This window comes from Hemicordylus capensis, chromosome 3 (genome assembly GCF_027244095.1).
Source record: "Hemicordylus capensis ecotype Gifberg chromosome 3, rHemCap1.1.pri, whole genome shotgun sequence".
Classification (NCBI taxonomy): domain Eukaryota; kingdom Metazoa; phylum Chordata; class Lepidosauria; order Squamata; family Cordylidae; genus Hemicordylus; species Hemicordylus capensis.
In genome coordinates, this window is record NC_069659.1 from 21,855,659 (window position 1) to 21,881,555 (window position 25,897).

The 25,897-nt window shown below is 42.6% G+C and overlaps 2 protein-coding genes across 4 annotated transcripts in view; one reads left to right on the forward strand and one right to left on the reverse strand.

Annotated features, from left to right (window-relative positions):
* Positions 1-492: 492 nt before the first annotated feature.
* On the reverse strand, positions 493-18,870 carry FAM76B (family with sequence similarity 76 member B). 2 transcript variants are annotated; one of them, XM_053306814.1, is made up of 11 exons: positions 18,297-18,870; positions 15,749-15,813; positions 13,693-13,747; positions 13,098-13,253; positions 12,107-12,309; positions 9,963-10,010; positions 9,757-9,837; positions 8,992-9,127; positions 5,538-5,639; positions 3,602-3,731; positions 493-1,925 (listed from the first exon to the last, which is right to left on the reverse strand). In XM_053306814.1, the coding sequence occupies exons 1-10, from the start codon at positions 18,453-18,455 to the stop codon at positions 3,642-3,644; spliced, it is 1,095 nt and encodes a 364-aa protein (XP_053162789.1). In that variant the 5' UTR covers positions 18,456-18,870; the 3' UTR covers positions 493-1,925; positions 3,602-3,641. The 2 variants fall into 2 exon arrangements, with proteins under 2 accessions (XP_053162789.1, XP_053162788.1); XM_053306813.1 differs by having other exon boundaries at positions 493-3,731.
* Positions 18,871-18,969: 99 nt separating this feature from the next.
* The window catches only part of CEP57 (centrosomal protein 57), a 39,053-nt gene continuing 32,125 nt past the window's right edge, over positions 18,970-25,897 (forward strand). Inside the window, exon 1 of one of the 2 annotated variants that reach the window (XM_053306811.1) lies at positions 18,970-19,443. In XM_053306811.1, coding sequence (XP_053162786.1) covers positions 19,111-19,443 — 333 coding nt within the window. In that variant the 5' untranslated portion in view covers positions 18,970-19,110. Of the gene's footprint in view, positions 19,444-24,391; positions 25,627-25,897 lie in introns of those variants that run through there. The other variant, XM_053306812.1, reaches the window with a different exon arrangement.

Consider the following 25,897-nt stretch of genomic DNA (forward strand, 5'->3'; position numbering starts at 1 on the left):
ATATCCATCCATATCCACGATCCTTTCTCACCCGAGCTGATTAGAGCGTGTGTGCATACACAGTATATTATGGGCAGTGATAGTGGCTCCTTGCATGCAAGCTTCCTAGAACTGAGGCATGCTGGAGAGGGAAGAGGGGATTTCGTTCCGAGGTGCTCTCTGAAGCACAGCACTGCAACAGGGGAGCCCTGCTCTTGATTCTTTTTCTCTCCACTCCTCCGACCATTTGTCTTTCAGGCATGTACTGGTGGTGGATAGTAGGGCAGCTCTTTTGTTGAGTGGTGATGGAAAGTGGGTGGTAAGGAGGATCCTGTGTTCAGGACTGGCTAGTGCTGGGAAGGATGGGAGGAGATGGTGAGGGCAGCATGCAACTCAGCGGATGGGTGGTAGTTACCAATCAGGCTTCCCAGAGGCAGAAGGTGCCCTTGCCATGGCTCATGCATGAACAGGACTCCTACCTAAAACTTTCGGAATAATGCCAAGTAGACATACTGACGTTTTAACAAGCTTTTATTGTGAAATATTGGATTTAGAAAAACGTACAAAAATGTCAACTGTGTGCCAGTACAGACTTTCAATAGTATATACATATGTAGCAAGCTGAACAGCTTCACCTCAGAATGAACACAAATATTCTAACTAAAAAAGAAAAGAAAAGGCAATATTCACAGGCTTACTATGCATAAATAACTCAAGCCCTAGTGAACATTGTATTGTTCAGTGCTAATCAACAGTTGAAAAACCTGACAAAAATGCACATTATAGTACAATGGATCACTTTGAAAGTCTACATTAAAAAAAAACACACAAGAGTTCATTGTGAAAATATCGATGACTCCAGGATTCCATTTGCTAGTTTTTTTAGCCTTTAAAATTTTCACATTAAAAAGAGGTTTGAAATTTAAATCCTAAAATGACCCCTCTCAAAAACAATGAAGTCCCTAAATGCTGTCAACACTGGGTTTTTGTAAAGCTCTGATATTTTAAAAATCAATTTATTTTTGTAAGGAGGGAGTCTTCCTCTAGAATGTTCCTACTGCAGCATAAGCAGGTTTCAATGAGAATAACTTGATCAGAAAGTTAAGTTTTATGTTAAGAGTTTTGGCCTTAAAAAACAAACCAAACCCAACAGTGACAGGGGGCCAGTGGCCATTCAGCTGGAAAAGTATCAAAATATCCTGAAATGGAAGCCAGTAATTAGAAAAAAAAATTCTGACTAAAACAGTCCAATAGGATAGCAGCAGCATATTCTACCCTAGCTGTGTTGTCTTGTAAGATAATCAAATAGTATTTATAAACTTACAAAGTTCATCTTAGTGTACAAAACTTGTTTAAAAAACCTCAGTATTTGTAGAAAGCAGCTTTTCTCTTTTCAAATTACAATTATTCAGTAGTCTCTTGGGAACAAAGCTTCCCAATCTTCAGGTAGCTGGAGGTCCAAACACAAAACATAAATGCTAGCTGAAGTGCAAGTAATTTCTATGATAGTGACTTGAGCACCCTTGTATCAAATAAGATTTCCATTTTATGGAAAAGACAGCTTCTTTGTTTTTAAGCTGATGAAAAAATGCTTTTTGGAATGGGCTTTGACTTTTCTCATTTGCATTATCATCCCAAAGGAAACATCAACACAGTTAGAAAGAGGGAAGGAAGGATCTCTCTCTCTCTCTCTCTCACTCTCAGTCTTGAGAGCAGTCAGTCCCAAACTGTCAACCTTCAAGGAATATTTCAACATTGGCCTTCCTGCTGAGGAACTTCTGCCTGTCTGCTGCAGGACACATGTGCACTGTAGAAGGTTCTCAGATATGTTCAGGGATGCAGCACCAGTTTGTACAGTGCTGGGGCTTGGCCTTTTGGGTTTCACTCTTGCCTTGCATGAATTGAGTGTATGCTCATAACATTCAATCCACTTCTACAGCTGCATCCTGCAGTTAAAAAATTGATAGTGGTGAGGTCAAGCTGCCTTGCAGGCCAGCTTCTGTCATTGCTAGACTTCTCACCAATAAGCTTCCTTGGAATCCGAGGATTCCCCAGAAGACAGTTTGAAAGTCACTATTTTTAAGGAGATGTTTGCATATAGCTGATTTATAACCTGCTCTATTCCTTGGGCTCAGAGCTCTTACAATGGGCGAGTGGGATGCACTGTTAAAGCTCACTCAACTCCTACAGTGCACACAGCATGTCAACCTGCACTGGTGCTACCTGACTAGACTACACAGGTGACCAGCAGACAGCTGGGCCAATGAAGCTGTGTGGTCTACTCTCAGTGCAAACTGTCCAGGGCAAAAATTTGGTACTTGCCGGTGGGGTGGGGGAGGATTTATTTTGCTCCTTTTTATCTGCCACAACACAACAGTGTGAATGTGCCCTTAGAAGAGTATAAAGATTTTGACATGGGGCTTCTGTCTTCCTAAAGTGTACAAATAAAAAGGCATTTTACCCTAGCAATATAAGTTACAATGAAATATTAAAAGAAATTTGAATAGTCAAATTTGCTCAAATATCATTCCTATATCATTTAATTTAAGATACACCATTTAAACTACAATGCAAATTAGCACTGAGACCAAAGGAAAAAATAAGTTTTAAAAGCTCTACAGTTTAGTGTGGCCAAAAAAAAAAAAATTAAGTTAGGCACAACAAGAGTTAAGACAAACACTCTCTACACAGACATATCTGTTAGTTATCTATAGCCAATATTAACTGCCTGCCATTTAGCACCTTCTCTAGCATCCTACTAACTTTGATCTTTGCATTTGAGTCTTCTGTACATACATTTATACACACACACGTACATTTAAACATGATTTAAAAAACCTTATGTACAAAATACCAACATTCCTATAAATAAACAGCTGGGAGAAAAGGCACTTGCAAGAGAAAAATTCTACAGTAAAATTGCAAAAAACACATTTTGTTCTGGTACTTACAATAGATTATCTCTCTTTATATTTCTATCACCAGAAATGCAAAACACCAGTTATCACTAAGAATAGAACTTGTTAAAATTCTTTTACATATATTTATAGGTTTAAGCTTCTTATAATAAAAGCACCACGATTTTAATCTTCAAAGTACTCTTATTTTGATCAAAAGATAAAGCACAGCTGCCAGCTATCCAGTGCTCCTGCCTGTGTTTCTGAATGAGTTGTTGCTGGAGTATTGATATGGCCAACAGGCTTTTTCTTGGTGAGAGTTTGCCCAGCTCCCAGGCAAATCCTGTTCTTGCCCAGGTGACCTGTATAAATACTTTATTTAAATGAACGAGTCTGCACAACTGCAGTGCTAAGTGGACTGCTCTTTCCAATTGCTGCCATTCATATTTGTAGCCATATTTGTTATTGCATGATGTGGATCAAGAGCACTCTTAGTGAACACCAGTTTCTGGCAAAAAGTTCCCTCCTGTACAAAAATGTTTTTAAAAGCTTTCTTCAAGCCGGCTGAAGTATTTTCATCCATTGATTTAAACTTTTTTTTTTTTTAAAAGGTTCAACGGCATTATCAGTTACAAAAAGGTGTAGGAAACATGCCAACTACTCTGTGTGCAAAAATATTCTCTCTACTGCACAGGCTTCTAAGAGGTTTCCACAGAGTCAGTTACCTTTTGAGAATATTCAACACCCATGCAAGCAGTCAGGTCTTCAGGGCGATGTCAGCATACTTCCACTCTTATCGAACTTCTTGCCCTTTGATAATGCTGCAACCTGTTTGAGTAGCTCTCTATTTTTTGCCTGTAAACAGAAACACTCGATTCTGTTATTTTGTAACTCTGTGATACTGCTTTGTTTATAACAAATCTGCTACAGAGTGATTTTGTTTATTGTTAAATTTATATACTGCCTTTCATTAAAAACAATCCCCAAGGCGGGGATTAAAAAAAAAAAACACCTGGCTTCGACCCACCCAGGGTATAAGGGGCTCTTCTATCCTTGCCCACTGCCAAGGAGAATGCAGAAATGTTTTGCTCAAAACCAACTTCTGTTACCCATCTGTGGAATCTGATCCCTCAGACATGCTTGCCGGGCTGTGTATCTCATGTCTTTCCATCATGAAGTATGATGGAAGATCTTTCTCCCCACACATGCTCCCCTTCACCCCTGCAAGACTTTTATAGTGTTTGTTAGATCTACTCTAGTGTTCCTTTTTTAAAGTAATATTTTATATTTTCTGTTGATTAGCTTTTTTTTGGATAAGCCACCCTAAGAGTTGAGGAGAATTGCTCTTGTGGTGGCAAGAATGAATTGTCCTCTTTGCTAAGCAGGGTCTGCCATGGTTTGTATTTGAATGGGAAACAGTGTGAGCACTGTAAGATATTACAGTGTGGGCACTGTAAGATATTACCCTTAGGGGATGGCGCCACTCTGGGGAGAGCATTTGCATGCAGAAGGTTCCATATCACCTCCCTGGCATCTTCAAGATTGGGCTGGGAGAGAATCTTGCCTGCAATCTTGGAGAAGCCGCTGCCAGTCTGTGTAGCCAATACTGAGCTAGAAGGACCAATGGTCTGAATGGATATAAGGCAGCTTCCAATGTTCCTAAGAGTTGTAGAACTGAAGGATGGGGTATACTTTATATAAGTATAAAGTTACACTCATCTGTATGCTATAGGGTGAAATCCCATTCAAATCCATTCACATGAACACCTGTTCTGCTGGAAACAGCTCAAAATCACAATCCAAAGAGCTACTTCTGGTGCATCAGTATGATACTTGATTATTATTTTTATTTGAATACCACACTCCCATATCCTGTTACAAACAGGTTTGCCATGGAGAGCCAATGTCTGACCAACAGTGTCCAAATATCAATTGGATTTATGGAACTTGTCACATGTTTCTTTGGATCCTGAACTAAGTATAATTAGATGACTGTCATTTTGATTTTACAAAAGAACCTTAAGCACCTTTCTCAGAGAGTCTTCTATCAATATTACACTGTTGCAAGCTTTTCACAGATCTGGCCAGCAGCCTAGTAATCTGACTACATTATCAATTCATTGGAAGGCAGCTCACTGAAGCATCACACTGTTCAAATAAGTTGTAATTTAATATGATGATTAATATTTAATATGTAATTTAGTGCAACAGAACTGCACTAAAATATGCACCAATGCTGCTTTCTCTAAGGTAGGATGCTGCTCTCTCTAAGGTGTTCCCTCCAACAGCGATTCCCAGATGTTTTTGACTACAACTCCCAGAATCCCCAAGCAAAAGCCATTGTTATCAACAATGTAATCAACAACATATGGGAATCCTTGTTAGAGGGAACACTGGTAGGATGGGTAACCTATTGTCAAGGATTGTGAGTGTTCCTAATGCTGTCCTCCAGAGCTTTATTCTTCCCCCACGTGAGTGAATGGTAGCCAGAGAAAAGTGTCAACGAAACACAATGCAAGTTTAGGACATGTTGATACCACAAGAAAGCTGAATGGTATTGGATTTAAATGTCACCCTTCTTGTGATTTACCACTTGTTTATATGCAAGTTTTGTGCCTGAAACAATTATTGCGTGAGAATGTAAACTATTATTTTGTTTACCTGCAGCTGTTCTACAGTTTCCTTGTGAGCCCTCTCCATACTGTTCATCTTTGTCCTCAAGTTTGACTCCTGGTACTGAAAATCTGCCTTCAGCTCTGTCAACTAGGAAGAAGAATGGATATCTTAAATGTATTGTCCCATGTCTACTTTAAAACTGTAATTCAAACATGCCCCAAATTATAACTTTTTGTTGTCTGCTAAAATTCCAAGGAAGCAACAGACATTTTCTACTATTGGTTTGAAGGAAATATAGAGCACTAAATATTTGCACACACAAAATGGAATCTTTTTGTACATGATGTACCATTTTTAGAATTTCAACTAAATTTTGTTACTTTGGCTTAATATATAATTTTTCTCACAAACCACAGAAGTTATTTCACCTAACCAGGATTTAAATGTCACAGCTCCACAACAGAGCCAAGTAGATAAGGAGAGAGTGGTGGAAGACATGTATGAGCTTCAACCCCTCTTCTCATATATATACAAACCATAGTTTGTTGATTGGGTGAGTCAGCTCTGCATATGCAACACAAACATGTTCTGCCTCATACCAGACAATCTAATATTATGAAAAGGTACACAACAATATGGTGGAAGGTAGGGATTTTGTTTGGGTTAATTTCCTAATAGGTACTTATGATCTAGAACATAAAAGGTAAATCCAACTAGTAAAATAATTTGAGTGCTGAACTTGATGCTCTGCAGTATATTATATTATTTATTTATTTATCATATTTTTACACCGCCCAAAACTTATGTCTCTGGGCGGTTTACAAGATTAAAAAAGTAAAACATTAATTAAAAACAAAAGCAAAACAAAACAAAAATTTAAAAGCAAGAAATGTAAAACAATTTAAATTTTTTAAAACAATATTCTAAACAACATTCAAAACAATCAAAACAATATCAGTTAGAAGCCTGGGTGAAGAAATGCATCTTTAAGGTCTTTTTAAAGGATGTCAGAGATGGGTAGACTCTTATTGCACTAGGGAGCGCATTCCAAAGCCTCGGGGCAGCAACGGAGAAGGCCTGTACCTGAGTAGCCACCAGACGAGCCGGTAGCAAATGCAGACGGACCTTTCCTGATGATCTCAATGGGCGGCGGTGTTCATTACAAAGAAGCCGTTCTCTTAAAAACCCAGGGCCCAAGCTGTTTAGGGCTTTATAAGTTATGACCAACACCTTGTATTTTGCCCGGAAACATATTGGCAGCCAGTATAACTCCTTCAATACTGGAGTAATATGGTCTCTCCTAGATGACCCAGAGACCAGCCTGGCTGCCGCATTCTAGACCAACTGTAGTTTCCGGACTACGTACAAGGGCAGCCCCACATAGAGTGCATTGCAGTAATCCAGTCTGGAGGTTACCAGCAGATATACCACTGTTTTGAGGTCGTCTAACTCAAGAAATGGACGCAGCTGGTGTATCAGCCGAAGCTGATAGAAGGCACCTCTGACCACTGTCTCAACCTGGGACACCAAGGAGAGACTTGGATCCAGAAGCACCCCTAGACTGCGTACCTGTTCCTTCTGGGGAAGTGTGACCCCATCCAGAACAGGCATATCAAACTCGTCTCTCGAGTTCCGACCCCGCACAATGAGTACCTTGGTCTTATCTGGATTCAGTCTCAGTTTGTTATCCCTCATCCAGCCCATTACCGACTCCAGGCAGGCATTTAGGGAGGTTATGCCCTCTCCCGATGATGCTGACATGGAGAAATAGATTTGGGTGTCATCAGCATACTGATAGCACCCTGCACCAAATCTCCTAATGATCTCTCCCAACGGTTTCATGTAGATGTTAAACAACATCGGAGACAATACGGAGCCCTGAGGCACACCATACAAAAGTTCAGATTTTGAAGAACAGCAGTCTCCAAGGGACACCATCTGGAACCTGCCCGAGAGGTAGGAGCAGAACCACTGCAAAGCAGTGCCTCCCACCCCCAACCCCCTCAGACGCTCCAGAAGGATACCATGGTCGATAGTATTGAAAGCCGCCGAGAGGTCCAAAAGGACCAACAGAGTCACACTTCTTCTGTCAATTGCCAGTTGGAGATCATCCATCAGGCTGACCAAGGCAGTCTCCACCCCATAGCCAGCTCGGAAGTCAGTTTGAAATGGGTCTAGATAATCCTTCTTCTCCAAGAGGAGTCACTGGATACCTCCGCATCAGATACTGAAGTAAGTGCGGAAACAAAATCCAAGTCGGCCCGAATACGAGAGATTTCCCCCACAAAGAATTCATTAAACACATCACAGCGGGTAATAGATGGTTCCAAATTCTGATTCAAGGGAGGAGGGGCACATACTAGCCCTCTCACAACCCTGAACAACTCCGCCGGACGTGAACTTGCGGATGCAATACGGGCAGAAAAGAATAGCTTCTTTGCCGCACTTATCGCCTTAGCATAGGTCTTCAAATGAGCTCTATGTTGCAATCTGTCAGATTCAAGCTGAGTTTTTCTCCACCTGTGCTCTAGTTGTCTACCTCGCCGCTTCAGCTTTATTATGCTGCATGTTCCAAAGGTATAAGAGGACAGCTTATTTGCAGAACACCTTCTACAAATATGCTGCTCCTAGAAGTGGGACCACTTTTAATTTCCCATGCTCTTTTCACCTTTTGCCGGGCATAGTCATAAATCTGGTGCTGCACTTGGAAACTCCAATGGCGATCTGGAATCAGATAGAAATTAAGTCTGGAGCCAAAAAATAAGGCTACATGGGAATCAGAGGCCCAAACAGTACCAGATATAAATCTGGTAAGTGTGAGGATTCCTTTCTACACAAGACCTCTATGAGGAAAAGATGCAGAGGGAAGATCCTCCATGACAGCACATGATTGAATTTACTACAAATATGTTGCAATGTACTGGAAATACCTGAGAAGATATTCTCTAATAAAGTCAATAAACTGAGAGCCTAGGAGGAGTAGACATACATGTGTGGGGAGGGGGATCATTTCCCCTTCTCTCCCAAAACAATTAAGAGAAGGATGTAGTGAAGTGAGAGGCTGATGGGGTATACAGTGGGCAGTGCAGCATAGGAGATGAAGTTCTCAGCCCTCAGCCTGAGCAGAATAATGTGGGGAGATTAATTTTTTACCTGGTTGTATAGCCATATCTGAAACCGAACACTATAGCATTGTAGATCAATAACGGTCAACACTTCCCAATGGGAGAACTACAACCAAAGAAAGGTTACTCTCCTTCCCATGGTGTTTGGAATAATTCTATTTTTCTTCTTGTTAGAAGAGGGATGGGGAGAATTTTGCGATAAATAAAACCACCTGAATCTAATTTCTCTGAACAATATATGAACAAAATCAATTTCTAGTGAATTTTAAGTTTGGTTTTTAAGAGTTGTAATCTACTGGAATTTTGACAGGCTATAGGAGCATTATAAGCAAATAAGACATGTACAAAGTAGTGACTGGGCAGATGGTTTTTACCTTTTTATCCTTTTCCAGAATTGTTTGATCTCTTTGCTGCAAGAGACGTTTCAGTGACATCACTTCTTCTTTCAACTGACTGATGAGGACGAAATTGTCAGTACCTCCACTGTCTGCCGACTGATTTATAGAACTACTGCAAAAGAATAGCAGTGGTTATGACCAGAGGAGGAAACGAAGTGTACATATTCCAAACGAACAGTTTCACAAACATCCTTAAGAACTAATGCAAAAAAAAAAAGGTATGTACCTGACAGACATGGATGAAACTTGCAAATTAGCTTACTAATGGCACACATTATATATACCTGCAGAAATATAATTAAGCATTAGCTTTCAAAGGGTCAAATACTTACTAAATGAAGCAGCCACCTCTTACAATTTCAACTGTTTGTCTCTTGTCTAAAAAAATTTATTTGGAACTATGTCTGTCCATAAGAGCCAGACCAAAGCAGGTTCAAATCTACATACAACTCAACCACTGATGCTAAAGGGAAATACCCTGTTAGACTGCACTTATTTTGCTCTAACTTTACTCCATGTCCCTCAAAACTTCTAGAAGCAGGAGTGCAGAGCCATTTTTTAAAATAAAGATAACGCTGAAACTTGTCTTTTTTTTAAAAAAAGTACACAAGAACAAGCAACAATCATATTGATTTCTTTAGAATAATATGAGCAAGATAGGTATCAAGTGTCAGCTGTCAGAAAAACATTGTTCTATTCAACAGAATGGGAACATATGTAAGTAGGGCCATAGATTTTTACCTATCTCCATTAGATGGCTTGGATTCCATTTTGGGCTTTTTCTTTGGAGTTTCATTCTGAATAGCTGCAGAGGATTTATGGCTGAAAAGACACCAGACAATCTCATACTAAACATGTGTGACTATACATCTATTTAAGAACAAAAACAAAAAACAGCATGCACAGTAGATTTCTGAATGATTTGACATGGAGTGGCCAATATTTACCTCTGTTTCCATAATCCCTGATCTTGTTCTGGACTCAGACTGCTGATTCTGAAATGCAGAAGACAGAACAGTCTTAAAAGTGACAGCCACAACCACTATATCATCTACACTTTGTATGGCAGGTGAAAACTCTCTTCTACCACAATGCAGTTTATTTTGAATTTGCAAAATGTCAAACACACATTTATGGAACTCTTGCATAACTTGTGTCAACAAGTGTGTGGATAAGGGTGCTCCAGTTGACATAGTATACCTGGACTTCCAAAAAGCTTTCAACAAAGTTCCTCATCAAAGACTCCTGAGGAAACTTAGCAGTCATGGGATAAGGGGACAAGTATATATATGGATTGCTAACTGGTTGAAGGACAGGAAACAGAGGGTAGGGATAAATGGAGAGTTTTCACAATGGAGGGAAACAAGAAGTGGGGTCCCCCAGGGATTTGCACTGGGTCCGGAGATTTTAAATGTATTCCTAAATGATCTAGAAGTAGGAGTAAGCAGCGAGGTGGCCAAATTTGTAGATGATACGAAACTCTTTCGGGTAGTGAAATCCAAAACGGATTGTGAGGAGCTCCAAAAGGATCTCTCCCAACTGGGGGAGTGGGCGACAAAATGGCAAATGCAATTCAATGTTGGCAAGTGTAAAGTGATGCACATTGGGACGAAACCCCCCAACTTCAAGTATGTTGATGGGATCTGAGCTGTTGGTGACTGACCAAGAGAGGGATCTTGGTGTCATGGCCTAAAAGAGGATCATGGTGGACAGCTCGTTGAAAGTGTCAACTCAATATGTGGCAGCTGTGAAAAAGGCCAATTCCATGCTAGGGATCATTAGGAAAGGGACTGAAAATAAAACTGCTATGATAATAATGCCCTTATACAAAACTATGGTGCGGCCACACCTGGAGTACTGCGTACAATTCTGGTCACCACATCTAAAAAAGGACATTGTAGAACTGGAAAAGGTGCAGAAGAGGGCAACCAAGATGATCAGGGGCCTAGAGCACCTTTCTTAGGAGGCAAGGCTACAACACCTGAGGCTATTTACTTTATAAAAAAAGACAACTGTGGGAAGACATGATAGAGGTCTATAAAATCATGCATGGTTTGGAGAAAATGGATAGAGAGAAATTCTTCTCCTTCTCACATAACACTAGAATCGGGTCATCCCATGAAATTGATTGCCGGGAAATTTAGGACCAAAAAACGGAAGTATTTTTTCACATGCATAATCAACTTGTGGAATTCTCTACCACAAGATGTGGTGACAGCCAACAACCTGGATGGCTTTAAGAGGGGTTTGGATAACTTCATGGAGGAGATGTCTATCAACAGCTACTAGTTGGAGGGCTATAGGCCACCTCCAGCCTCAAGGACAGGATGCCTCTGAGTACCAGTTGCAGGGGAGTAACAGCAGGAGAGAGGGCATGCTCTCAACTCCTGCTGTAGGCTTCCAGTGGCATCTGGTGGGCCATTGTGTGAAACAAAATGCTGGACTAGATGAGCTTTGGGCCTGATCCAGCAGGGCTGTTCTTATGTTCTCTATCCAAAATAGGACTATGTTTTATGAATAGTTCAGTTATATGAACCAATACCATAAAAACTGAGAAAACAGCTCACATTAGCATTTTTAATAGTTGATGTGTTCTACATATATAGAAGAAACACCAAGTTTGCATGTGATGTTTGTAGCTGTCACAGTAGGGGTCTAAAGGCTTGAGCAGGTACAACTGAACTTTTTCTTTGAACATCAGACCCTGTCCCTTCTCATATCACAATTTGATTTTGAATGTTATCTTGACTCAGTTTGAAAAGCAATTTGCAATGAGTCAAGTGAGGTGGAGGGACTTCTGTTCAAGCAGCACAGGTCTGAAGTCCCCTTTAATTAGTGTAACTAGTTGTTCTTTGGAACCTAGGCTATAATTTTTAATGTCAGGGAACATTTTTGGTAGTCAAATTCCTACTTGCCATATAATACTAAAAGCTATAATACTATTCTATTGTACATAAAATAATCTACCTCAATAATTCATTTACTTTTCAGCCCGGTTGTATCAGAGCAGCATTCTCATATCTGGATATAGCCGTAGTGCATAAAGACAACAGGGTAGCTCTGTTCTGTTGAGGCATTTCAAAGCACTTACTTGTGATGGCCACCACTGTGACGGTGGTGGTGGTGGTGATGACGGTGGTGGTGGTGTTTCAAATGATGCTGGTCTTTTTCAGTAAGAGATGTGGAGGAGGAATTAGAATGTGAGGACCCTAAGCTCTTCCTCTGTTCCTTAGTCTTCTGCAGTACTCTCTTGTAGGACAAAGTACAGAGCCAACACAACAGCTTCCCATCAACCTTTTGGGAAATCATTCGCAGCAAGTTATGTTACACGTATTCAGTGCTAAAAAGACATACAACAGCCAAAATAAAATTATCAAGTACCACTGCTATTATTCTTGCACATGGTTCTTGCATTTTAGTATAAACAAGTTAGAAATAAAGTGAAGATCAGGGCACATGGAATTAAACGTTTTAATGCTAACAACTGTGCAAAAGCTACTGTAACTGGGTTTTTAAAGTGATGACCATGACTCACTCTCTCTTGGGTTTTCACCCAGTTTGCAGGCATTGACTAAAGGTCTTCTCTAGCCCTCAATGCCATAATACCCACTGGCTGACATCCTGACAAAACACTTGCACTTCTAGGGCCCGTGGGGGCATGAATGGACCTTCGTGCAACTCCCCCTGCATGAGAGTGCAGTTAGACAAGAGCCTTTAGACTCCAGAGCAATCTGCTTTGCACTCCTTCCAGCATGCCTACCTTGTGCATCTATCAATTGGATGTAATGTTGAAGTGGGGTCAGTGCACAGAGAATCCTTAAACATCAGGGTAGGCCTATGCAACTTAAGACTGTCTACAGAAGCCTATAGCAACATTATATCTGTGTGGATGCAACACATGTGATTTCACTCCTCAAACATATAGCTTACATGCTTTCAGATATGTATGACTAAAACTTGGGTGAGTTATTAGTTGAATTCAAAATATGGAGAACCCTTACAACTGTGATAGCTTACTCATAAGTCAAAACAAGTTGTGAGTAATCAATTTCATTTCCAAACAAAATTTTGGCAAAGTATACCTTTCTTCTTCCCTCCTCTTTGCGATCAAAAGCACACTGCTGCTTGCACTGTTCACATGTTTGAGGTGGTCCATATTTCTTTTCAGAGTTTGTGCAGCGCTGACATTTCGTGCCAATGAAAGCTGCAATGATGTTACAGTACTGACATGGTTTTGGCTGGAAAAAGCAAAGAAATTAGAAATACCACCATATTCCTTGCTGGCATTTTATGCAATGAACCTAAAGTCACTGGAGGGAAAAAAACCCACTCTCTGAATAGTTCCTTTTATATAAGCTCATTTGAATGTTCAATAAGCTAACTGCATGCTGAACCATACGTTTAATAGCTAGAACAAGAAATTAAACAGCTCAGAGATTTAAGTTTTCTAGTTATCAGCCACAGAAGAAACAGTATTTTGCTAAAACCTTTTCAATACGCAAAAGCATCATTGCTCAGAGTTGAAAGATCACAATCAGTAAGTAGGAAAATTGCTTTGCTATTTCTTAAAAATATCCAAGTATTGACAACATCAATCTATATAGGCTTCTGTAATATTCTTTATGGTTAAGAGCCAATTAAGCAGCTCTGTTAAAAAAGAAATAGATGTTAACTTACTGTTCCAAACTGCTTCACGTTTTGGGCACATTTCTTGCATATTGTGTTAGTTTTGCTACAAAAAAGAAACAGATTAAATTAAATCTTTCTGCGACTTTGTAACAAGTTGTTTACAATGTTTACTGTAGCAAGTGTGCAGCACAGCTAAACCAAGTTCTGAATGAAAAATGTGCTCGTGCACCTTCAAGCAGATGGGGTATTGCAGGAGACAACAGGAAATCAGGAATTCTTACTTCTAATTCAGAAAAAGAAAGGAACTAGCTCACTTTATTTCACACAGTATGTGACAATCCTACAAGAATTCATGTCTGAAATTCTTGATAGGAAACGAGATAGTTAAAAGGCTAATTCCAACATGTTGTCTTGACATTTAAAGTTAGTTCATCTCAGCAAGCATTAACTAGTAACAATTCACAAGGATTCTACTTGGGATTCATTTCAGTCAATTCTTCACTAGGTGACCTGGGAAATTTAAATGGACTGTTGATAAAATCTGCTGACTATACCAATGCAAAAAATCTTTCATCATTGACAAATAAGGGGAGAAAAAAATTATGAAGGTCAACTAATCAACAATGAACTGGGGGGTGGGGGAGATGATTTGCAATAATACCTGCTAACTAGGTTAAAAGGCACCTTTAGGTGGCTCTCTTATATTTAGCCGGGGGAGAGCAACTGTCACTATTCATCCCAGAGCAGTGGTTCTTCTAGTTGCAGCCGCTGGTGTTCCCGCGTGTTTCCATTTTTTAGCCCATGAGCCTTTTAGGACAGGGAACTATTTTCTTATTCCTATGCAATTTGCCTTAAGAACCTTTTTGGTTGAAAAGTCATATATACATATCTTACATAATGTTAATAACTACAACTGAAACAGCTGGTATAGATATTTGATTAACTGTAGTTAAGAGAAAGTGAGTGGGCCACAGGGTGACTGGCCTTGCTCCTTGATCCTGTTTCTCTCACAAGTGATTCACCCCTCTGACTTTAGCCACAGCTTTATATTGTGTCAGTACTGATGTTGTCTAGAGTTGTTTGGTGGGTGGGCGGGGCTTCCAGAGAGGCCCCCATGCAGGCCTTACTGAAGCCTGAAGCTGAGGAAGGAAGGAAGGAAGCAGGCAGGCAGGCAGTGTCCAGCACCAGAGCTCTCTGCAGACCCTCTGCCCAGCCCAGCCCAGGTAATGGAGATCAATGCTAATAGAGGACTTGAACTGAAAGAGTTTGAAAATCTCTGGAGACTTCTCAACCAGTATAAGGACATTTTTAGAAGGGAAGCTGAAAATAATTCTGGATTCCTGTATGTGTCCAGTTTGAGAAGACAAATACAGATGGCAGGTGGCAAATTCCTGCTGTTTTCAGAAAGCTTTCAAGAACTGCTCAATGGCATCATACCCTCTTGATCTGTCCGTTCCCCCCCCCCCGGTAAACTGCCTAGCGACTTTGGTAGTGGGCGGTATCCTAAACCATGCTTAAATTGTGAAAAAGGAATAAATGATCAGTTTATAAATTCAGTTTTAGATGTGAATGATACAGGTACATGCTAAGAATGTTCATATATGAAGCAGCTCTGAGAGACCTCAGGCATAGGTATTGAATGTTAGGGTGTGGAGGGCCAGATGACTGAAGCAAGAGGTGGGCAACCTTTTTTTTTTTACTTACAACAGTGTAAAGAATGGTGGGCAACCATTCTTTACTTACAGGAATAAACTTGTTTTTAGACCTACAATCTGAATTTATCCTTAAGCATAATGCATGTGACACTGTAAGATATTCCCCTTAGGAGATCGAGCCGCTCTGGGAAGAACAGAAGGTTCTAAGTTTTCTCCCTGGCATCTCCAAGATAGGGCCAAGAGATATTCTTGCCTGCAGTCTTGGAGAAACCACACAGACTGTGTACATGATACTGAGCTAGATGGACCTATGGTCTGACTCAGTATATGGCAGCTCTTCCTATGTTCCTAGTTCCCATAGGTAAGCTGAACATAAACATTGTGCGAGAAATGCAAGAATGACATTTCTAAGGTCAACAACAGTGCAAAACAACATGGACAAGATGTACCTTTCTTGCTGAAACTCTGATCGACAATAAGTACATTTTACGATGGGATGTGCAATGCGACATTCCTAGACAAAAAAAAGGATTAAGTCAGACTTCCAGTGCAACAAACAATAAAAATGCATGTAATTGTATCTTATAAAATACTGCTACAATTGATTGTTTGCTACCCACATCTATCAACAAGTAACTTGCAAAAACCATTCATTCTGATTTCAAGAGCCTGTCAAATCTAATAGATATAAACAAGAAAATTATAATTCTCTCACAAGAAACTAACTTCAGGGACCATAAAGCTGAATTAATGTTTACAGTGTAGACAGTGGTGTTTCTAGTCCCCAAGTTTAAATCACAGCTGTTCCCAGTTACTCTGATTTTCCCTTCTGTAGCTAAAATACTGGGTTCACATCCAATGATCTCCAGGGCAAGAGAATTGCTGCTTTGCTTTACTATCCAGCCAATGTCTCATCATTAGACTAGAATGGACTAACAAACAGTAGGATATCTTTAGGAATGTTTTATGCTTGAGAATAAATTAGATATAAGAGATTAAACTAAAGATAATGCACATATATTCTGATTACTGGAGCTGTAATCACATGGCAGATATATAGAACTATGGATCATTTTGTACAACAAGATATTAAAGGTAGAAGACATTATGATTTTTAGTTGACTACACTCGTCCTCATGGGAACGCAATTAGAAATGCACTGGAGGAATGGTTTCTCCCCAAGATCATAGGTACTACCAACTATATTCCATACTGTTGCTGCCCCAAGGCTTTGGAATGTGCTTCCTGCTGAAATAAGAGCCTCCCCATCCCTGACAACTTTTAAAAAGTCTTTAAAGACGCATCTGTTCACCCAGGCTTTTTACTGATATTGTTTTGATTGTTTTAATGTTGTGTTTAGAACATTCTTTTAAAAATTTTAAATTGTGTTTTGAATTTTTTTGTTTTGTTTTTATTTTGTTGTAAACCACCCAGTGATGTAAGTTTTGGGCGGTACAAAAATATGTTGAATGAATGAATGAATAAATAAATAAATACTGATAAATAATCCATCTCAGAAAAACTGAGGGAGGAAAAGCGCAGTTCTGTAGTTTCATCATAGAAGACAAGTTAACTTCTACAAGGCCACAACACCTTTCAAGTTTTTTACTATTATGAAGTCCTAAAATCAGGGGTTCTATCATAAACTTATTAATAAGCACAGATTATCTCTTTCAGAAATACACCTATCACCACCTCACTCCCAAATCATGTTCCTGATTTAAAAGGTGGTTGCCTATGAAATGCATGCCATAACAAACTAATTAACTCCCACGATGATGCCATAAAAATTTTAAAGGTAAACAAAATTCTGTTCTGCAGACTAGACCTCAGTTAACACATTAGTTAACTAACATTTTTAATTAATATGCTTTAAATGCACAATTCAAAATGTAAGATGTCAGTAAAGCTTGTTTAGAACCTTGTCACCTTAAATTCACTTTTTATAAGTGATGGGCTTGTTACTTAGGTGTTATTTTATAATTGTCTGAATATTTGATCATCTTAAAATATTTTCTGTGGCTGCCCCAGGGCTTTGGAATGCACTCCCTGTCAAAATACGAGCTTCTCCATCTCGGATTGTTTTTTTAAAAAAACCTTAAGACACACCTGTTTTCTCAGGCTTTTAATTCAAATTAATTTTAAACTAAATTTCTAACTGTTTTAATCCTGTGAATTTATTTTAATTATTTCACTCTGAATTATTTTCATTTTCTGAAAGTGTTTTGTTTTTAGATTTATATTGTAATTTGGATTGGGTACACCACCTGGAGATGTATATATCAGGCAGAATATGAATATGATAGATAAATTTATAAATTCAAGCAGAATCCCCCAAGTTAGGCTTGACACAAGGTTGTCAACAAAAATGATAGTCCTCTAGTCTACAAGGTCTCTCTTCCCACATGCAGCAACTTGCAGGATCATATGGCCCTTCTTGTAATATCGGCATAGGATGCATTCCCCCACCATTACCAGTAGCGCTGGGAGATGCTTATAGTGATGACATGGGGGGCGGGGCAGAGCCCCACATGCTACGGGGAAGCGATCAACACAGCCATGCTGTTTCTTTGGTGCTAGCCCCATCTCTTTGAAATCGGCCGTAGCTCCTTGCCAGGTGCACTTTCAGTGGCAGACCAGAGTTGGCGGGGAGCAATGTCACAAGAGGCCTTGACAAGTGTGTTTCCCCAGAACTGGGCCCTCTTTAACCCCAAGAGCCCCCTCTCTTCCCCCTTCCTGGCCCCAACTTCCACCATTCTGGCCCGACCCCGTCGAGCAGCCTCTCCGCGGCCTTCAACGCCGTTTCCTTTTCAAAAACCAGCCAGTGGTGGCCCACTCTCCGCCTCCCACGGACCAGCCGGATATCCTCTCCGTCTCCCGCCCCAAAACTGCCTCCTCTTCCCCCGTTGGCCTCGGCAGCCCCAGCTCGCCCCTTCCGCCCGTGCCCTCAGGCTGCACCGCCCGCCCGCCTGCCCTCTCGGCCTCGGGGAGCAGGACCTTGCAGAGCTGCTGTCCCTGGGAGAGTTCCTCGAAAGGGTAGCGCTGGTTGCATTTGGTGCAGGCGTAGAGAGCCGGGGCCGCGCCAGACCCAGCGCCTGCCACCGCCGCCGCCGCTACGACGACCGCCGCCCCGGAGGCCCCGGATGTTGCCGCCATCCGCCTCGCCCCTCAGTGCCGAAAGAGCAGCGCCGGGCCGGACAGGAGACAATCTTCCGCAGACAGGGGCGCGCGCCGGGTAGGGCGAGGGCAGCCGCCAGTCGGTCCCTTCCGCCTCCTCCCTCCGCTCCGCCTAGGCCCCGCTTCCGTCTGGCGTCGGCATCCGCGTCGGGGGCCCCCCCCCCTTCCTCCCTATCCCTCACACACACATAGAGCGAGAGAAATGCCAGCCAACGGACGGATAGAGCGCGAGCTCCGCGGCCTTAGCCAATCAGAGCCGCGCGGCAAGGCCGCCTTCAAAACCAAGTCGCCCAATGGCGGTCCGCGCGGCTCCCCCGCCCGCTCGTCACGCGCGAGGGCCAATCAGGAAGCTAGAGAGCGCCCCCCTATCTCTGCTTCCCGCCCCCTTCCCTGCTTTATTAGCCCCCGCGCGGAACCCCTCGAATGAGGGCTGTAGTGACTTCGCGTGACGTCGCTCCCGCTTTCCGTCCCGGCCCCGCCGCGGTTGCGCGTGCGCCGCGGAAAGGAGACCAATTCCTCCCCCCACTCTTTCAAAACAATAATCACAACAACAAACGAAAAGCGTAGCAAATCGAATAGCGTCGTAACTTTGCTCGGCTTTTGATTCGCTAGGCGCGGAGCGAGGTCGGCAAGGATGTGGAACTACTCAAGTCAGCTGCTCCCCCTCTTTGCCCGTTGTGCATCGCCATTGGGTGCATGCCGCGCCAATCGGCGCTGCGGCTCTGTGACGCAGGGCACGCCGAAAACGGCAGTGGGCGGGGAGTTGTTCTGGTTGGCTGGTTATCATGTCAATCACAGAGAGAGCTTGTTGGCGCAGTGGCAGCGTTTCCAGGACAGCTGGAAGAGGGAGGTGGGGGCTGCGGCGGCAGCAGGAGCCGCTCTCTGGGCGGCGCTGGCCTTAAAGGGACATGCACCCTTTGCGGCCGCCTTTTACGACATGGCGGTGGCAGGGGACCCGGAGCAGACGGTGAGCGGGGAGGGAGCGGGCTGGGGTGCTGTCCCCTACGAAGCCTTGAGGCTTATCTTATGCTGTGTCTTTTTTTCCTGGAAGCTTGAATCCCCTCTCCTGGGGCTGCGTGCAGCGAGGCGCTCTTAACATGCTCTAAGTCATGCTTTTTCAGGAGGACGACTTCACATGTTTAGTGGCATTGAAGATGGCTTTCAGGAGCAGGCCCCTGCCTCAAGTTGAGCCCTGTTGGGGATCCCCAGGGAAAGGGGATCAATTAGTCCAGTACTGTCTACACTGACCGGCAGCCGCTCCCCCGGGTTTTAGGCAGGGATCTTTCCCAGCCCCACCTGGAGATGCCAGGGGGAGTCAAACTACGGGCCCATATAACTTAGCATTATCTGCACTGATTGGCAGACGCTGTTTAGAATGCCAGGCAAGAGTGTTTCCCGTATTACCGGGGAATACCAGGGGCTGAACCTAGTTCATGCTTATCAAGCTGCCTTTAACCGAGCCAGACCTCTGGTAGCCATAACAGTCTACTCAAGACTGGAAGTGGCTCTCCAGAGTTTCCAGCTCTACCTGAAGGCATCAAGGATGGACCTGGGACTTTCTCCCTGCAGAGTGTGTGTTCCTCTGCCCCGGAGTGGCAGCCCTCATCCCAAATCCTGAACTCCCTTATTAGTGGAGCAAGCCTGTTGGGACTTACTTCTGAGCAAGTGTGTTTAGGTTTCTGCTAAAGAAACAGGTTTCTGTTTTCAAAATATGAAGCTGCCTTCTGTTGCATTAGATCAGGGCTGTGCAACTTCAGCCCTCTAGCTGTTTTTGGACTCCAGCTCCCATCATCCCCAGCCACAGTGGACAGTAATTAGGGATTATGGGAGTTGTAGTCCAAGATCTGTAGGAGGGCCAAAGTTGTGCAGCTGTGCATTAGGTCCATCTAGCCTAGTGGCATCTATTCTGACTGGCAGTGGCTTTCCAGGATCTTTGGCAAAGGTCTTTGCAAACGCTTGTACCTGAGATTGGTTTTTTACCTTTGAGTACCAGCCATTGAACCTGAGACCTTCAGCCACATGAAGCTGCTTTACTGTTGCATTATTCTTTTAACACATGCCCCAAGATGAAAAATTAGGGATAGTCAGTTGTCAGCCAGCATGATGACAGAGTGATGTGGACTTCAACCCCGGGGAAATTTGGGTTCGAGTCATTACTTGGCCATAAGGATCTCTTGGTTTTGTGTGGGCCAGTCACTATTTCTCTCTCTAGTCTACATCATTAGGTTGTTGTGAAGATAGAATAGAAGATAGTGGGGAAAATCCATGTATATCACCCTGAGTTCCTTGGAGAGAATGTGGGATATAAATGAGATACATGCAGTATCTTGAAAAGAAGACATTAAATAACTTCATAGTGGAGAGGTCTAGCAATGGCTACTAGTCAGAGGGCTATAGGCTGGACTAGATGGGCCTTGGGTCTGATCCAGCAGGCCTTTTCTTATGTTTAAGAGTGCAGTGAAGTATGTAAAATAAAAACATAAGAACAGCCCTGCTGGATCAGGCCAAAAGCCCATCTAGTCCAGCATCCTGTTTTCACACAGTGGCCCACCAGATACTGCTGGAAGCCTACAGGCAGGAGTTGAGGGCATGTCCTCCCTCCTGCTGTTACTCCCCTGCAACTGCTACTCAGAGGCATCCTGCCTTTGAGGCTGGAGGTGGCCCACAGCCCTCTGACTAGTAAAATGAAGTAATGGTGCAGCATAAATCTTTGTTTCGTTCTTGCAGTTGTATCCCACTCTTTCACTGGGGAACTCAAGGCAGTGCAGATGAGGTTATCCCATTTTATAAACCCTATAAAGTCAGCTAGACTGCTAGTGACCAGGCCAAGGCCACACAGGGGACACCTCTGGTCTAGTGCCAACCACTGCTGTTTACATGCTACTCCAATTTGTTATGAGTTGTAGATCTCTGTGTGATGAAACAAATGGCCTCCCCATGCACCTGCCTAAAAATAGGAATGTGTGTATGTCTTTCTGTATTTGGAGATTATCCATATTTGTTTGCTTGTTTTTAAACAGCAGATAACTGCCAAATACAGGAAAACATGCATGAAAAATACTTGAAGCATATCTGAGAGAGCCAGGCATTTGAGTGTCTGCTCCTTGAGATTTTATAAAGTTAGGCTCCTTGGATGGGATAGGAGTGTCTTGAAAGAAAACACTGCATCACTTAATGGATTAGGAAGTGTTTGCATTGTAATAACTATCCATTAGAAAGCCTTCCACCTCTATAAAGAGGCACCCAAGGTCCAGGGGATTGTGTTTTCAAGACCTGGGCAGGAGATTAACCAGATTTACACCCAGTGCTTGTAATAAAGTTCTGAAGAATAATCTCTCTCTGGCAACTCTACAGTTGGTTCTGTTCTCAGTGTAGTCTGAAGTTGCAGTCTAACTTGGGGGTTCAATGGAGCCTACTTTTAAGTGGGCATAGGATTGGGTGTTTGACTCATTCTCTAAATATGCATTCTTAGAATTAAGTTCCTAATGATTTTTCTCTGGAATTTGTTTCTGAGCTTGGGAGATCTCAGCCTCAGACCAAAAATGCTCATGGGGTTTTCACCTCCTGTTGGTGTCTTTTCTTTTCTTTTCTTTTTTTTTTTTGCATGGTCTCCATGCTTTCAAAGGCTTGCTTGAGTGCTTCACTAGAACAAACAACTCTGTTGTTCTTGCTGGTCTTTCTGTTTTCTGTCTTGTACTCCTCCAGTCTGGAATAGTTCTGTGTATTCCAGGAGGGCAATTTAATCAGGACATTGCATGGAAATTGATTGAGTAATGCACTTAAACGAAGTATTTGTCACTCAAGATGCATTTGATTAGAAGTGTACATGCAACCAGCTACAAAAGGTTTGTGTGCCAACCCATGCCTCATTGCCGAAGTGATTTACAGAGAGTGTGTGGGAGGAAGGAGTGGAAAATAGCCACAGTGAAGACTGCATCATGGCAGCCTAGCAGTCACCTTGCCCACATGGGTGGCCTAGTTCTCTCCCTTCTTATTCACAAACAGATTTGCAAATAAAATGAACTCACAACATTTTTTAAAGTAAACTCTTTATCCATAGGTATCTGATTTGTGGCCTAAAAGAAAAACAAAAAAGCCCCACCAACTTTTTAAACTTGTTCCTTGCCTAGTTGCCTGGAGGAAATTCCAACTCACCATGGGTGATCAAGCCTTTTTGCAAAGACTCAAATAATACACAAAATTAAGGCATGTACCAGCTATTGCTATAATCAGCAAGAACTTTCTGTTAGGGGCACCTTGAAGCTTCTTGCATGTAGAGCTCTGTCTGGGTTGGTTTGTGCAAGCATGTTCAGTGCATGATGTTTGTGGCACTGAGAAGCAATGTCTGCCTGAGAGTAAGCCATTATGGATCAAACCCTGCAGATGAGGATCTACCCATTTATTTTGGGTATACTCTCCTTTTCCATAAAATTTACACTTGGAGCTTTCACATCCTTTCAGGCGCAAAGCTTCTTCGTGAAGGCAGTTCAAGCTTCCAGCTGCAAGTGATATGCATCTATTTAAAGAAAACACGCTAGTTTTTATTTTGCCTTTCCTCCTTGGAAAGGCTAAGTGTGACATACATGCTCCCTTCCTTTTATCCCTACAACAACCCTGTGAGGTAGGTTGGTGTATGAGAGTCCCAAGATTTTTTTATTTTATTTTATTTTATTTTTACATTTCTATCCCACTCTTCCTTAAAGGAGCCCAGAGTGGTGTACTACATACTTGAGTTTCTCCTCACAACAACCCTGTGAAGTAGGTTAGGCTGAGAGGGAAGTAACTGGCCCAGAGTCACCCAGCTAGTCTCATGGCTGAATGGGGATTTGAACTCGGGTCTCCCCAGTCCTAGTCCTGCACTCTAACCACTCCACCAAACTGGCTCTACTAGATCCTCTAGTAGGCTTTGTAGCTGAGAAGTTATTTGAACCCCACTCTTGACTCCAACGCTCTAGGCCAGGGCTGCGTAGCTTTGGCCCTCTTGCAGATGCTGGACCACAACTTCCATCAATTATTTATTTATTTATTACATTTATATACTGCCCCATTCAAATGGCTCTGGGTGGTGCACAACAACAAAAACAAAATCTGCAAAGCAATCATTTAAAAAAAGAATAAATGCAAACGAATCTTAAAACCAATTTAAAACCAATAATAATTAAAATATTTAAAACAGTTTAACAACCCTGGAAGGCCAGGCCAAACAGATAGGGTTTTAAGGACTCTCCTGAAGGCCAACAATGAACTCAAGCTAAGGATTCCTGCCGGGAGTGCATTCCATAACCCAGGAGCAGCTACAGAGAAGGCCCGCCTCTGAGTCGCCACCAGGTGTACCGATGGTAACTGGAGACGGACCTCCTCATATGACCTGAGGAGTGCAGTGGAGATTATGCAGAAGAAGGTGCATTCTAAGATAACCCGTTCAGGGCTTTATAGGTAATAACCAGCACTTTCTATTTCACCCAGAAACATATCGACAGCCAGTGCAACTGTTTAAAAACAGGGATAATATGGTCTCTCTGGGTTACCCCAGAGACCAGTCTGGCTGCCACATTTTGAACTAACTAAAGTTTCCGAAATATATACAAAGGCAGCCCCACGTAGAGCGTGCTGCTGTAGTCAAGTCTGGAGGTTACCAGCTGATGCACCACTGTTTTGAGATCATTCTCTTCAAGGAATAGATTCAGTTGTTGGATCAGCCAAAGCCGATAGAAAGTGCTCCTAGCCATAGCACCCCCCTGAGATACCAGGGTGAGGTCTGGACTGAAGAGCACTACCAAGCTCTTGGTAGTTCCCTCTAACTGGGATTTCCAGATGTTGTTGACTACAACTCCCAGAATCCTCAAACAAAAGCCATTGCAGCTGGGGATTCTGGGAGTTGTAGTCAACAACATCTGGAAATCCCTGTGAGAGGGAACACTGCTCCCAAGCTGTGTACCTGTTCCGTCTGGAGGAGTGTAACTCTGTCCACCACAGGAATATCTAACTCATCCCTCAGATTCTGATCTTCTACAATGAGTGCCTGCGTCTTGTTTGGATTCAGTTTCAATTTGTTATCCTTCATCCAGCCCATTACTGCTTGTAGGCAGGTATTCAGGGAATGAATGCCATTTCATTATGATGATGATGATGATGATGATAAGGAGAAGTAGATTTGGGTGTCATCATCATACTGATAACACCCTGCACCAAATCTCCTGATGAACTCACAGCAGTTTCATGTAGATATTAAAAGCATTGGTGACAGAATGGAACCCTGGGAGACTCCATATAACAGCTCCTGTTTGAGGAGCAACTGTTACCATGCTCCACCATCTGGAATCTACCCGAAAGGTAGGAGCAGAACCACTGCAAAGGGATGATGGGGGCTGTAGGGGTGATGGGGGCTGTAGTCCAAAACCAGCTGGAGGGCCAGAGTTATGCTGCCCCTCTAGGCTCTACACCATGCTAGCCCCCTTGTGAACCATTGCTCTGGTGCTGACTGTGGGTAGGTTCACACATAATGCAGAATCTATGTGCAAAGTTAGTAATTGACTTCTCTGTGACTGTTTCTGAAACCCTGCTAACCCCTGCTAACTTGGCAAAGAGGCACCTTTTAATGTGGTGATTCTCTTTATTTAGCAGGGGGAGAGTAACTGGCCCTGTCCACCCCCAGCACAGTACCTCCAGTGACTGTTGCTGGTGTCTCTCCTGTGTTTCTTTTTAGACTGTGAGCCCTTTGGGGACAGGGATCCATCTTATTTATTTATTATTTCTCTGTGTAAACTGCCCTGAGCCATTTTTGGAAGGGCGGAATAGAAATCGAATGAATGAATGAATACTAAACGTGTACCAAGGCAGGAATCTGAGGTTTGTTCAGGGCATCAAACCAAGATGTGTAACCAAGATTGGAAGTTGGCTTGCCAAACCAAGGGCTGCTCCCACTGAGGTGTGCACCACCATATGTCTGAACCCACACTCTTCACGAGCTCTTGTGATCAGGACCAGTGGCTGCAGGGCAAGCTGGGATAGCACTCAGAGCTTCACTGGGTGGCCCAGCCAGGGGACGTACCTCTGGCTCAACTCTGTTACTTCCAACAAACTGAGATATGTGATCATCTGCAGTGCCAACTTCAGGTTCCCTCCATATCTCATGCCTGGGGAATTTCGGGTTGGTTATGCAATATGTATGCACCCATTCTGTGTCTCCCCCCACCCCGGTTTTACATGCTTCCCCATTTTCTCTGCCAGGCACAAGCTCATCAGCTATCTGCCCTTTTTGCCTCCTTCTGCTACTCACACCTCTTCTGCTTTCTGTGATGCTGCTGACTGTGCTTGTTGTACTTGTTTATCCAGCAATAGTGTTTCTGACCCACTCACCCAATTTTATTGTCCCTCTGAAGACTCACACTTTTCTCTTTCCTATTACAGGAGAGCTGGAG

What these genes read in the sequence shown, in the direction of transcription:
- FAM76B (XM_053306814.1), bottom strand. Translation starts at nt 18,455, where the DNA reads ATGGCGGCAACATCCGGGGCCTCCGGGGCGGCGGTCGTCGTAGCGGCG. An exon ending in TCAGAGTTTCAGCAAGAAAG is followed by an intron (nt 13,748 to 15,748) that starts GTACATCTTGTC and finishes TCTTTTTTGTAG; the next exon opens with CAAAACTAACACAATATGCA. An exon ending in CACAGTGGTGGCCATCACAA is followed by an intron (nt 10,011 to 12,106) that starts GTAAGTGCTTTG and finishes TCTGCATTTCAG; the next exon opens with AATCAGCAGTCTGAGTCCAG.